At 55.4% G+C, this 13,147-nt stretch overlaps 1 protein-coding gene across 1 annotated transcript in view; it reads right to left on the reverse strand.

The window, feature by feature from the left end:
• Positions 1-2,245: 2,245 nt before the first annotated feature.
• Positions 2,246-13,147, reverse strand: part of Hcn4 (hyperpolarization activated cyclic nucleotide gated potassium channel 4) — a 37,158-nt gene continuing 26,256 nt past the window's right edge. The window contains exons 3-8 of the mRNA XM_003462191.5: positions 10,356-10,517; positions 8,158-8,376; positions 5,017-5,163; positions 4,694-4,934; positions 3,919-4,083; positions 2,246-3,823 (exon numbers count right to left, since the gene is read on the reverse strand). Of these exons, the coding sequence (XP_003462239.2) occupies positions 2,358-3,823; positions 3,919-4,083; positions 4,694-4,934; positions 5,017-5,163; positions 8,158-8,376; positions 10,356-10,517 (2,400 nt within the window). The 3' untranslated portion in view covers positions 2,246-2,357. The remainder of the gene's footprint in view (positions 3,824-3,918; positions 4,084-4,693; positions 4,935-5,016; positions 5,164-8,157; positions 8,377-10,355; positions 10,518-13,147) is intronic.

The following is a 13,147-nucleotide window of genomic DNA, read 5'->3' on the forward strand; positions in this document are numbered from 1 at the left end:
CAACCCAGGCCCTGATAGCAAGGGGCTCCTTACTCTATGCCCCGGACCCTCCAGCTCCACTTCTGCCACCTCCAGGACCAGACTGGTTTACATCAAGTCCCGCTGCTGTCTCTGAGTTGCCTTCCTTATGGGCGAGGACACGGCAACAGAGAACTCAGGTTGTGGCTGTTTAAATCCTTGCAGGTCTGAAGGGCTCCTGGGCCTGCACAGCCTCTCTAGTCCCAGAGGAACTAGGACCAGGTGGCTTCACCTAGGATCACAAAACTTCAAGCCTGAGTTATTGCTTGCAGCCCCCACATCCAATTCCAGGAAAGCCAGCCTGCCTGCCTCACATCTCAGCACAGTGCTGGACCAAGCCTGACCAGGCCAACACTGGCTCAGAGTATGACAGCTCTGCATGGACAGGGTAGGACCAGCCCTCCGAATTATTTCAGTCCTGCAGCCAGGACTACCTCTACCTGACACAGCTCTGCTGGGGAGGACTCCTGAGCCCCAGGTGACATCTGAGATGCTTTTACATAGGAAACCTGCCAGTGGCTCCTGGCAGCTTTCAGAACCAAGCACAACTCACCTGGTTGGTGTGGCATCCAAGGCCCTTGCTCAGACATCCACCCATGGATCTGCTCCCAAAGCTGGCTCCAAACGCCATCAACCACCCCAGCAACCTCTCACTGTGCACTTCACCACCCCATATTCCTCCTCCCTCCCTGCCTGCCCTTCTCTCCAGCTCCTGCACATCCCAAGGCCTGGCCTGAATTTTCCCTCTCCCAGCTGCATACCTTTCCTGGGCCCTTAGGAAGGCCAGCCACCTCATGAGTCCTGAGATTTTAAGTCTTGGAGCCTTCATCCAAGGCTCCCTGGGTTTTCACCATAGCTTGTGTGAGTAATGGGCTGGGCACATGAAGAGGGGCAGAAGAAATGTGATTTATTGAGCACCTACTATGCTGTGTGCCAGGCGCTGGGCTGGGCGTTTCACGTTTTTCTTCTCTTGTCCTCATAGATTTTTGTGAGGCAATGCCATAATTATTCTCATTTTACAAATGAGGTAAGAAACTCAGAAAGATCAGAAAACTTGCCCAAGTTTACACAACTAAAAGTGGCAGGGCTGGAATTTGAACCCAGACCTAACTGCTGCTAAACTTGGGTCTCTTCCCTCCACACCATGCTTGGGGGCCATCAAACAGTTTTCTGATGGAAAGAACACAGGCTTTGGCTTCAGGAAGGATGGATTCAAACCCCAAATCAGTCTTAGCCCTGCCACTGCTACTTCTGTGATTCTGGGAAAATTATCCCAACTCAATTTGCTCTTCTGTGAAATGCAGAGAATTGAATTATCTACCTCACAGCCTTTGTGAAACTGGAGGAGTTAATATGTAAAGTGCAAAACCAGTGCTTGGCACAAAGCAGACTCAATAAATAGTCCCCTGGCCTCCCCCTGTGCAGCTGGAAACCAAGGGCCACAGAGGAGATGGGGTGTGCTTGGGACCCTGGGAAGAGAGGCTTGGCCGGGGGTCTTCCACTTCCGGATGGTAATGACAGGTTGGGCCAGGGCTGGACTTGGGCCCAGTGACGGAAAAAGGGGGCCTGCTGGAGGTCCTGGGGATCCCACAGAGCCTGCAGCGCCCAGCCTGTGGGCCACAGCCGATTGCTGGATGTAAGGTGACCTGGGTGTCCTGGCGAAAGGGTGAGACCAGACTGCACACGCGTGTGCGCACATGAGCTGCTATCTACATGGCTCTACAGAGTGCTACATAGCTATACATATACACATCTTACATACATATACATATACATATACATGTACATGTCTTGCTATGGTTACAGTAGAAAAAAAATGCAAGGCCCTTGGGGCCCTGGCCCGAGTTTGTCCCTTCTTCCAAGGACTCAAAAGTCTGAAGCTCTCCAGAAAAACACCCAAGGCAGACGCTTCCTGGGGGAACTAGGTGACCCCCAGCCGAGTGGGGCTCCAAGTTCACAGCCAAGGGACTGGTAGGAGCTCTTGCTCTAAAACAAGTTCAATGACAGGCCTGCTCCAGGAAGCCCACACAGGGTCACCTCCACCCACCCCGCCCGAGTCCCCTCCCACCTTCCTCTGGTTTCTGCCCTGGGCCTCGCCTGCCTGCCCTTCCCTCCCTCCCTCCCTCCCTCTAGTGCTGAGTATTAAAATAGTCTATAAAAGCAAGTGACCAAAAATCTATAGCTCTAAGAATACCTGGTTATTTTCTGCTGTCTTTTTTTTTTCTGGGGTGTGTGTGGGTTTTTTTTAAAATGATAATTATTATTGTTATTGGTATATCTCCTAATCACAGTTAAACCTGAAAGAAGGGAGAAAAAAGGGGCGGGAGAGAGGGCCCTGCTCATAGATTGGACGGCAGTTTGGAACGCACTGGCTCAGATCTGGCTCCAGGTTCCCTCTGGGGTGCAGCAGTCAGAGGGGGGCCCCCAGAAGAGGTGGCTCTTGCCCCAAACAAAGAAAGAGGGGGTGGCAGAGAACCTGAGGATGTCTTCCGAGGCAGAGTGACATGCTGGCCAGGGATGGCACCAGGGGGCCTCCCGGGGGGACCGAGGCCCCCACTACTCCCACTGCCCCCACTGCCCCCCTCGGCCCTGGGGAGAAGTGGGAAGGCAGCCACAGACTCCCCCGAGGAGTGTGGGGAGGCTCTGCGGAGAGTCTGTGCCCCGTCCTGGGGGAGGGCTGGCTGAGAGGCTGAGATGAGCTTGAGGTCCTGGGTGAGGCGGCCAGGGGTGAGGGGAGGTGTGCCCCGGCGCTGTGGGACTTGGGGGGCTGGGGGACTGGATGCAGGTGGCAGGAGCAAGGAGCCATGGGAGCCAGATGCCCGGGGTGGGGCACTGGGGAAAGTTCTTGGGGGGCCTGGGCTATGGCCAGGGGGGCTGAGGCCTCCTCGGGGGGTAAAGGCTACAGGGGAAGCCACCCCCGAGGCTCCCACCACGAAGGATGGTTGCTCAGCCTGCCGTGGGGGTGTTTCTGGTGTACTTGGTGGACCAGTGGCCAGCCCTTGGGACAACTCTCCAGGAGGCTGGCCCAGCTGCCCAGGGCTGGATGATGGAGACCTGGATGAGGGTGGGGGTGGCAAGAAATGCTCCAGGAGCCCCAGGCCTCCTCGGGCACCCGGCAGCGGGGGTGGCAGCTGGGCAGCCTGTGGGGATCGGGCACCTGGCTGCAGTGGGGTAAGCAGCGGGGAGTCAGAAGAGGACAGGGAGCCCCCCAGCGCCTTGTGGAAGTGGCCAAAACCAGCTGTGGTGGTGGCAGCTGCAGCGGAGGATGGTGTGGGGGCTGATGGGGAACCACAGGCCCTGGGTGGTGGGGAAGAGCTAGAGGATGGCAGCAGGGGGCTCAGTCCAGCGGGCGCGGAGAATCCAGCCAGCTGTTGGATGTGGAAAGAGGAGGAGGATGGCGTGTCCACCTGGGATGGGCTGCTGGCGGGTGAGGCAGAACCCAACGCAGATGGGATCAGCGACTGCAGCCGCTTCAGGTGCCTGGGTGTCTGCCCGGCCCCGAGGCTCCCGAGCCCAGGGCCCGGTGGAGGGCGGAAGATGGCGGCGGGCAGGCGAGGGTGATGGGTGAGGGCAATGGCCACAGATGTAGTGGCCGCGGCAGCCTGCAGCGGTGCCTGGATCAGCGGGGTCCAGATGACAGGTGTGGGGGTTGGGGTGGCAGAAGCAGCTTGAACACGGTGCGCACAGTGGGCCATCTCTCGGTCATGCTGCACAATCTGCTGGATTATCTCGTTCTCCTGGTAATTGAAGACTCCTGAGTTGAGGTCATGCTGGACTTTGTGGAGGAGGATGGAGTTCTTCTTGCCTGGGTCACAAAATGAAGAGCAAGCTCAGGCCAGCACAGGACCCAGGGTTAGCAAGTGAGCTCATGCAGTAGGGAACCCTCCCGTCCAGCCTCACCAATGCGGTCCAGGCGGTCCAGCGCCACGGTCTCGAAGGCCCGCCGCATCATGGGGTACTCCTCCAGCACCTCGTTGAAGTTGTCCACACTCAGCGAGTACAGGCGGCAGTAAGTGTCAGCCCTCACGCTGGCCGTGCGCCGGCCCCGGGTTAGCAGGCATATCTCTACAGGGACATCAGACTCAGCAGGCTGTCCCATCTTGAACTTGATCCCCAGTTTGGTACAGAACCCTCTTGGGCTCACAAGTCCCATCCCAAGGCTGCAGCCACACTATATACCAAATGAGTAAATGACACCTTCCCATCTAGGGCCACCCTTCTGCAATGGGCTGAGTGCCCATGTCTCCTGGACTGCAGAGGCAGAAGCCCTGATCTCCATGTGATGGATGTGGAGATGGGGCTTGGGAGGTGATTTGGTCACAAGAGCGGAGCTCTCAAAAGTGAGATTCCTGCCCCAACATTAGGCCAGAGAGATGGCACATCATCTCTCAGGCACACAAAGACACAGCAAGATGGTGACCACCTGTAGCCTGCAAGCTGACCCTTCCTGGAGCTGACCATGTTGGCCCTCTGATCTCAGACCTCCAGCTGCATGGCTAGGAGAGATGAGTCTCTGTGGTTTACTCATGCCCAGCTTGTAGCACTGTGTTACAGCAGCCGGAATGGATGGAGGCACCCTGTGCTGGGCTCGAAGACACCACCTCCAGGACCTCACCCACCAGGGTTCTCTCCCAGTGTGGTCCTCTCCTCCCCCACAGGCCCCTGGCCACCTCACCTCCAAAATAGGAGCCATCAGCCAGCTTAGTCTCCTTGTTGCCCTTGGTGAGCACACTGACCACGCCGTGCTGGATGAAGTACATCTTCTTGCCGATGGTGCCTTCTCGGATGATGTAGTCTCCTGGCTGGAAGACCTCGAAGCGTAGCTTGGTCAGCATGGACGTCACGAAGTTGGGGTCTGCGTTGGCAAATAGCGGCATGGAAGCCACCAACTTTCGGCAGTTAAAGTTAATGATCTCCTGCTCCAAGGAAGAAGGAGGTGAAGGGAGCTGCCCACCGGCCAGCTTGGCCCCTGCCCCACCCAGGCTGCCACCACCTCACCTCCCGCAGTGGCTCGCTTAATTCACCCAGGATGCTCTCCTCATCGAACATCTTGCCCTGGTAGCGGTGCTCATAGTAGTCGTGGATGCGCTGCCGAGTGTCAGGTGGGAGCTTGTGGAAGGACATGTACTGCTCTACCTGCTTATACTAAGGACAGAAACAGGGACAAGATGTCAGCTCCAACAGCTCCAGCAGGTGACCAGAGCCAGGGTCAGACCCCATGGGCTTTCTTGGACAGACAGGGGGTCCATCAAAGTGCTCAGTAATGCGGAGATGGGGAGAGGACTCAGGGTCTGTCCAGAGCCTAGTTATAGGATGCCAGCTGGTCAGGAAGGGGATCAGGTTTCCCCTGAACATCTGTCACTCCTGCATTACACTGGGAACGCTCTTGGTGGCTTGTAACAGGAGGCAGAAGTGGATGCCTGACCCTTTATAAGGTATGTATGTGCCCAAGACCCTGAGTCACCTTGTTGAGAACAGCTCCAGCCCCAGGGAATACATGGGGAAAGAGGACTTTCAAGTAGAGGTGTAAGAGCTTTGTGAGCATTCTAAGTCCCCAGGCCTCAGACCAAATAAGGAATGGCCCTGCCCATCCTGGCAGAGAAGACCACACGTTGCTCAGACTGTTCCTGGGGTATAGCAGGGGAGTGTGGGGCCCTAGGGACAAGAGGACAAGGCACAGGAGGTACTGATTAGGCAACAACACACTCTTTCCTTTTTTAGCCTCAGGACCAGTGAGGATCTGGAGAGCCCCTTGTTAAGTATTAGGGTTCCGCAGAGATGCCAATGGGTAACTCTGGTCTGGGGCAGGACATTCCCCACAGTCCTTCTGACTGACCTGCCCCGTCTGCTCTACACTGTGTGACTCTCAGGAAGCAGTGGCTTCCTAGCTGGTTAGGGGGCAGAGGCAGCAGCCCATCTGGAGCTGTGCTTTAGAGAATTCCCCCCATGGACATGGGGCAGGCGTTAAAAGGTTGCCCCCTTGGTCCAGGAGAGAGACAGTAGTGGGGACAGCTGAAGGTAAGACACTTCAGAGAGGTGCATGGGTAAATCAGCAAGACCAGGCAGACTTACAGAGCCATCAGCTAAGGATAAAATAAGGGGAAATCTCAGAGAAGTCACATGCAGCTTGACTCTGGCTCTATTGCTTTTTCTGAACTTATCCTGGGATCCTGGTACCAGACTGAACCTCCAAGCTGGTCTCAGACTGAGCCCAGGTCACACACTAAAGCCCTGAACTATTCTGAGGTTGGGTCTGATCCTACCCTCCAGTGGACCTTCACCTGGCCTGGGTTAAATCCTGATCTTTACAAGCCAATCCTGCTCTACCTCCCCTCCCTCACCCTCCACGCCTAACCTAGTATGCTTTGTTCTGACCGACCGGGCTGGTTTCTTCCACCACCTTCACGCATTTTGCTCATGTTCACGTGACTGGCCAAGTTCTCCCCCACTTTCCATGAGACAAGCGCCTCTGCCCTCCCCCACTCCTAGAGGCTTTCTCAAGCTCTCCTCTTGATGTCACCAGAACTGGGCCTCCACACCTGAAAGGTTTCCATCTGTCATTTACCCCACAGGGGACAGCAGCCCAGGCAGATGGGCAGCCCGTGAGTCCGTAACTACTGAGCCCTACTGTGTGCCATATGCCAGGAACAACACAGCTGGATCCTACCCTCAGGGGGCCATGGCCTGGATAGGGGAGACAGCTATTAAACACATGGCTACACATGATTAATTAATTACAGGAGGGCAAAGTGCTGTACGGAGAAATAGAGGGTGCTATGAGGCCACACGATGGGGGAGCTAAGTGGTCGCAGGAAGCAATGCTGAGGCTGAGATGTGAAGCTATCAGGAGAAACAGGAGGGGAGTTCCAGCAGAGAGAGCCCAGTGGAGATGGGCAGCAGGGAGCCCGGGCAGGATCTGAATGTAAGAAGGGCTAGATCGTGGCCCTCACATGCCACTGAACGCTAATGTACATCTATGGAGCAATATGTAATTTCTCAAGAGTCTTATGCAGGGGAACAATTCAATTCAATTTGATTTATATTTTTTAAAATCTCCCCCTGCTTTGTAAAGCGCCAGAGAAGAGCCTGCTTAGCCAGTGTCTTCCTCCACGAACCCAATGCGGGGGTTACGTGACTCCTCACAGGCCCTAGGATGGAACTCCTCAAACCGTCTCATCTTAGGGATGGGGATGGGGCACGGCAATGAGCAGCAGCATGCCCAAGCCCCCAGAGCCCCTGGGGGTAGACGTCAGGGCGACCCAAGGCAGCCTGACTTCAGGCCTCAGTGCCCAGTCACCGCAGTGAGGAAGGTGCTGCAGAAATCCAGGGAGAGGAAAAAGCTGGAGACAAAGATGGACAGAGGCCAGCTGGGACAGACAGAAGGGAGACACTACTTTGAGGTGAGCACAAATGTCAAGAGATGGCAAGCATGGTTCCTGCTGTCCATTAGCGAGATGGGGAGGAGCGTGGGGGTGAGGAAAGTGTTCTGATTTTGACATGATGATCTTGGTGTCCAAGGAGATATCCAATGAACACTGGAGCTGAGAGTGGGGTGGGGCTGGTTATATAATTGGGCTCGGCTGCTGAACCTGGATGCAGAGCATGCGGGGGCGGGGGTGCTGGAATAATACCTAGGACATCTAGGTGGGATCAGAGAGCTTAGGGCCCAGCCACCACATGGTGACCGAGAAGAGAAATCAGCGAAGGAGAGCAAGGACTGGCCAGAGAAGTGGGAGAGAACTGTCCAATCACAGAAACCCATTGGGAAGCGTAGGAGCAGTGAGAACTCCTGTAAGATGCCAAGAGGCAGAGCAGGATGAGGCCTTAAATTTAAGGTCCTACTGGTTGTCCACACTGAGGGCATCTCTCCTTTGGTACGGAGGGACCAGTCACAGTCACAGCAGGAAGAAGGGAATGTAGGTACAGATGAAAAGACACTCACAGGTGGAAGGCTATGGGATGAAGTGAGTTTCTCTAGGAGGTGCCCTCCCACTTCCCGCACACCAGCAGTCCCCATCATAGGGCTGGACACCTAGGGGCCTGGCAGCCCACTACCAGCCCTGTGTGCTCTGTCTCACAAAGGATCAAAGGGCAGGTCCTCCTGAGAGGGCCCTGTGTAGATGCAGCTCTCTAACCTACCTTCTCCTGGTACTGGCGCCGGGAAGAGTCCAGGGACTGGATGAGGGCGGTGGCATGGCCGATGAACATGGCATAGCAGGTGGCACCCACGATCATGCTGAGCATGGTGAGCCAGACGTCAGACATGCCTACGGGCGCCTGCTTCCCATACCCGATGCACAGCATGTGGCTCATGGCCTTGAAGAGGGCGTAGGAGTACTGCTTCCCCCAGGAGTTGTTCTGTGGACAGATGCATGGGTGGACAGAAGGGAGTGGTGAATGGGTAGAGGCCTCTGAGAAGGAAGGCTTTGCCCACTGCTACCCAAAGATTCCTAACTTCCCAGCATGGCTTCCAGGCTTGCCGTTGGCCGAAGGCCTTGGGTGGGGAAAGGGAAGCCCACCTGCAACCTGCGGTGACAGTTATTTCTCCCTTAGGCCTTCCTCTTGCAGTGAGGTTCAGCCTGAGACTGGAAGATCTATCAGCAAGCTAGGAGCCAGCCTATCCCTTTTTCTGACCCCTTAGCCCAACCGGGCAGCCTGGAGTCTCTCGGCTGAGTAGCAAAAGACTCCAGGAAGAGTCACCCTCCTTTCCTTCACTTGTTAAAACAGCTCCACCGCACCCCATACCCAAATAGCTGCCAAGTAAAGCCCATTTCCCCACTGACCTCAATTGTACAACAATCTGCACCTCCCCTGAGGAATGGCTCTACAGACCACGCTGCAGGCACTGGCCTCCTTTTGGGTGAGCAGAAATTAAAACTGAGTGAACCAGGCTCCTGCAGAAGGCTGCCCACATCTGCCTACACCTGTCAGGGCTGGTCTCCTCCCACCGCCCCCAAAGATGAACTCTGGTTCAGTACATGGGACAGGAGAGAGGGGGTCCACAAGGCTCTTGGCTATTTTTGTCTGCAAAGCCAGTTGGTGTCTTGAGAAGGCTTGGTGTGGGAACACCAGGCTCACAAGGGCCACCTCTTGAATTCCGCGCATGTGGAGAGCTGTCACCACACACAGTGGAAACTGCCCCAAGTGACAGAGTCTCCCAGCCCTACCTCCTCAGTGTCTCTGCTCACAGGGGAGCACCTGTGAGGAAACTCACCCTGGGCACAACCTGCAGAACCCCTGCCCTGGGCCCTACGCATTTCTGTGGGCACCTGACTATCCCCAGAAAAGGCAGGAAGGACAGTAAAAGAGCCCACAGAGCTGCATGCCATGTTCAAGATCGCCATCCTGGACTAGAGGGGAGCTAGTTCCTTGGGGCAGGTGGCTCAGTCTGGACTACATCGGAGTGCACAGGGATGATCCCCAGGGGAACAGGGCAGCCCCCAGCTACCTCCACTCAGAGCTTCCACCTCACTGCCAGACTCTAGCGACCAGGAATTCAATTCGTCATCAAAAGATTTCTAAGGCTTGTTTTGTAAAGGCCTGTTTGATGCTGAAATCGCCTCAGGGTCTCTTCCACCTCTTTCAAAGCCAGCTTTTCCTCCCCTGGCGCTCTGAATATTTGCCTTCAGACTAAACCAAACAGTTTGGGAAGGAGTCTAGGGGATTTCCTGGAGTAAGAGCCAGAAAAATGGCACAGCGGGACAGGGTTCCCCCACCCTACCAAAGCCCCTCCTGTCCATAGCAGGGTTGTGGGCTTTACCTTGAGATCCTGAGTCCAATTTTCTCACCCACCCACAGGGTCGGGCTTCATCCTGCCGGCCCTCCTTGATCAGGACTTCACTTGTGACCAGGATGTGTGTTTGGGGAGCTAGAGATAGCCTAGGTCTGACCCTAGAGCAGTGAGTGGCCACGTACAATCTGGCGGTCTGCATGGGTCGCAAACAATGCTCTAGCAGCCTTCTGCTGTCTAAGGACCAGCTCCTAGGCATGGGAGAAGGGCAGGACCACCAGGTCAGCTTTGCTGTGCCAACCCACCCAGGGTCACCCAAGTCTGTGTCCTTGGGTGCAATCAGACGCCATATCAAGGCCTGTGACTGCAGTAGAGGTAAGGAGGTGGTAGTGAGAGCTCACAGCCAAGAGTGTTGTGAGCAGATTTGTGGCCTGGCAGCAAATTCTTGGGCCTGCAGTGGTAGAGTCACGTGCCCTTTGTACCTGGCTGGGGCCTCCAGTCCTCTATACTGGTACTTGGGGGTTCTGACTTCCTGATCCACTCTACCTATTTGTGCCTCCAAAGAAGTGACTCCAGCCCAGAAGCGGGACCAGCTGGGGACACTCACCACCATGTCATTGAGGGACACCCAGCAGTCACTGGGGAAGTCCTGCAGCATGGGAACCAGGAACTGCAGGCAGCCGTCCCAGTGGCAGAGCAGGAGCATCATGCCGATGAGGTTCACGATGCGCACCACGGCACTGGCCAGGTCGTAGGTCATGTGAAAGATCTGCCAGCAGAGGTAGAGACATTGCACAGACAATGGGTGGCAGGAGGCACAGAGAGCCCTCCCATCAGACCCTATGGTAGCTGTGGCACCACCCAGGCCTCTCTCCCAGAGCAACACAGTGCAGGTCCGGGCTAGGGCTGGGGAGGGAGGGCACCAGGCCAGGCCCTAAAAGAGGCAGAGTGCAGGCTGGAGGGCCCACAGTGATGCTCCTGGCACCTGTGCAGATGCGGGCCTCCCACGGGACAGGCAGCCACCCAGGATGCGTGGGAGGAAGACACCTGAAGCTCTGTGTAGCCTCGAGAGGAGAACACCACAGAGAAGCCAGCCAGGCTGAGGTGCCTAGGGAACCATGGACTGGAGCTGGGCCCAAGGCTCAATGCGTCCCTGTCCCTGTCCTTCAGTGTTCAGGGCCCAGGACTGGGGCAGTGGGCACTGCAGAGACAGCAGGTTCCATGTTTCCCAGGCCTGGCTCCCACTCAGTTCGTAGCTGCCTGACCTTGAGGAAGCCCTCAAACCTCCCTGATGAGGTTTTCTCATCTGGAAAACGGTGATCAAAATTAATTGAGTGGGTTGTCAAAAGAATTAAATTATATATTTAAAATACTTAATACTGAGTATAGAAGTATTTAATAAATTATGAGCCATTATGAACAGACAAGTTATTATTAATAATTAATCTTTATGATTTGTTAATAAGCACCAGTGGCAGGGTTCTCCTGGAGTAAAGTTCAGCAGCGCCCCTCCACCAGAACCCACTGACAGCTACTCTTCTGCAGCCCACTGGCCCTGTGCAGGAGCTGTGGTGTGGCAGGGCCCAGCACCCTACCCTACCTGCATGACAGGCAGTGAGGAAATGAGGGGTGAAGGGAAGTCAAGGGAGGGCTTTGAAGTTCTGGCACTGCTTCTGGTCTTTGAGACTTGAGGGTACCTCCATCCACCAGCCCCACATTCTGATTCTTCTATTCCATTCCTAGGCAAATACACCTCTCTGGAAAGGAGCTTTGGGGCAAAATGCCACTGAGAAATCAGCTGAAGCCTATTTCAGAAGGGGAAACTGAGGCCCAATGAAACAGACTATTCCAGCTATTGGTCTGGTAGTCCCAAGATAGCCAATGCTCTGGCTGCAGAGACAGTGGCCAGTGTGGGCTCAGGATGGCAGCCTCCTGGACAGCTGGGGCTAAGTACCAAGCTGGGCATCACAGGGGCAGGTCTGCTCTTCATCATGAAATACCCAGGACAAGAATGGACAGACAGCCACAAGCCACAGGTTTGCATACTTAAAGTTGTAAATCAGGCTAACAAACTATTAAAGAAAATACATGCTATGGCCCTATCCTGACAAGAATACACCATAATAATGCCCTGGAGAGTCAGGCTTGAAACTTTCTTAAAACTACACCAAAACCTGGCTCACCTCTTTTCCCTGACTTTATCTCACAGTGAGGGACCTCAGCCCTCAGCCAAACTCTGTCTGTGCCACCCCCACACACAGCTGAGGTGAAAGGATCAAGGAGTATACTCAAAAGCAGAAGTCCCTCCAGAGCATGGACCTGAGAAGGGGCCTGGAGCCATCAGGAATGTGGTGTCCCAGATTCCCCTGGGAGGTCTGAAAAGAGCTGCAAAGAGCCCCCATACTCCTTGTTGTGAGCAAGACATCACTCTAGACCCAGTGGGGCCCTTCTGCCCTGGGTCTCAGGCAGATAGCCCTTAGAGAGCCGCAAATTTCTCTTCTGTGTCCCCAGGACACCAGCCTGAGTCAGTGCCCGAGAGCCACTTTGGGTGGGAACCAGGGAGGAAAGTTTGGTCCTGCTTTCTTGGAGCTCATGGTCTCGCTGGGGAAGTCAGGCATACCCGGAAAACACACAGGAGCCAGGAACCCAGCAATAGAGCAGGGGACCATGGGGAGATGAGCAGAGAACTGGCTGGGCTCCCTGGGCTCCAGATGTTGCTGTGAGGTGGGCTGCACAGCTGCCCACAGCCCTGAAGGAAACGCACATCCCCTCTCCTCCCACCCTTGCTGTGCCAAGGCAGCAGGAATTCTGCTGAGAATGTCCCTGGCTGTGCGTGCTATTGGTCTGGGGCCTCACTGTAAGTACCCTGAGGGGAGTCTCACTGCTCAGGGGCGCCCAGGATGCGGCTGTGTGGCCCATATCCCATGGAACCCCAAAGATAATCAGCAACACTCCTCCTCACCTAAGGGAGGACAATCTTCCTTTTCCTTTCTGTTTAGTCCCTGAGACACCCCAGGTTTCTTGCTTCTGTTACGCACAACACACAGGTAGACGAGAGTGACAGATTGGTTCACACATCCAGCCTTCTCCCTGTTTCCACCTGGACTCATCCAAAACCTGTTCCTCCCCATCTCACAGTGACACTGCCATTCGTACAGCTGAGCAGAAAAACCTGACAGCCAGCCTGGGCTCCTCTCATCCTTCCCCCTTCCTCACAGCCAGTCCTCACTGATCTGATCCGGGTCCTTTAGGCCCCCTTTGTAATGGAGGCATTGCCCACCTGAGTCCAGTGTGATCCAATTACAAACATCCAGATAATTGCCCAACCTCTGATAAGGAAGTTGAAACAGACTGCAGATCTTCCAGCTAGCAGTCTAGCAGTCCCAAGACGGCCAGTGT

The sequence above is a fragment of the Cavia porcellus genome, unplaced genomic scaffold, assembly GCF_034190915.1.
Source record: "Cavia porcellus strain 051 isolate PalLab524CR breed Dunkin Hartley unplaced genomic scaffold, mCavPor4.1 scaffold_38, whole genome shotgun sequence".
NCBI classification, from domain to species: Eukaryota; Metazoa; Chordata; class Mammalia; order Rodentia; family Caviidae; genus Cavia; species Cavia porcellus.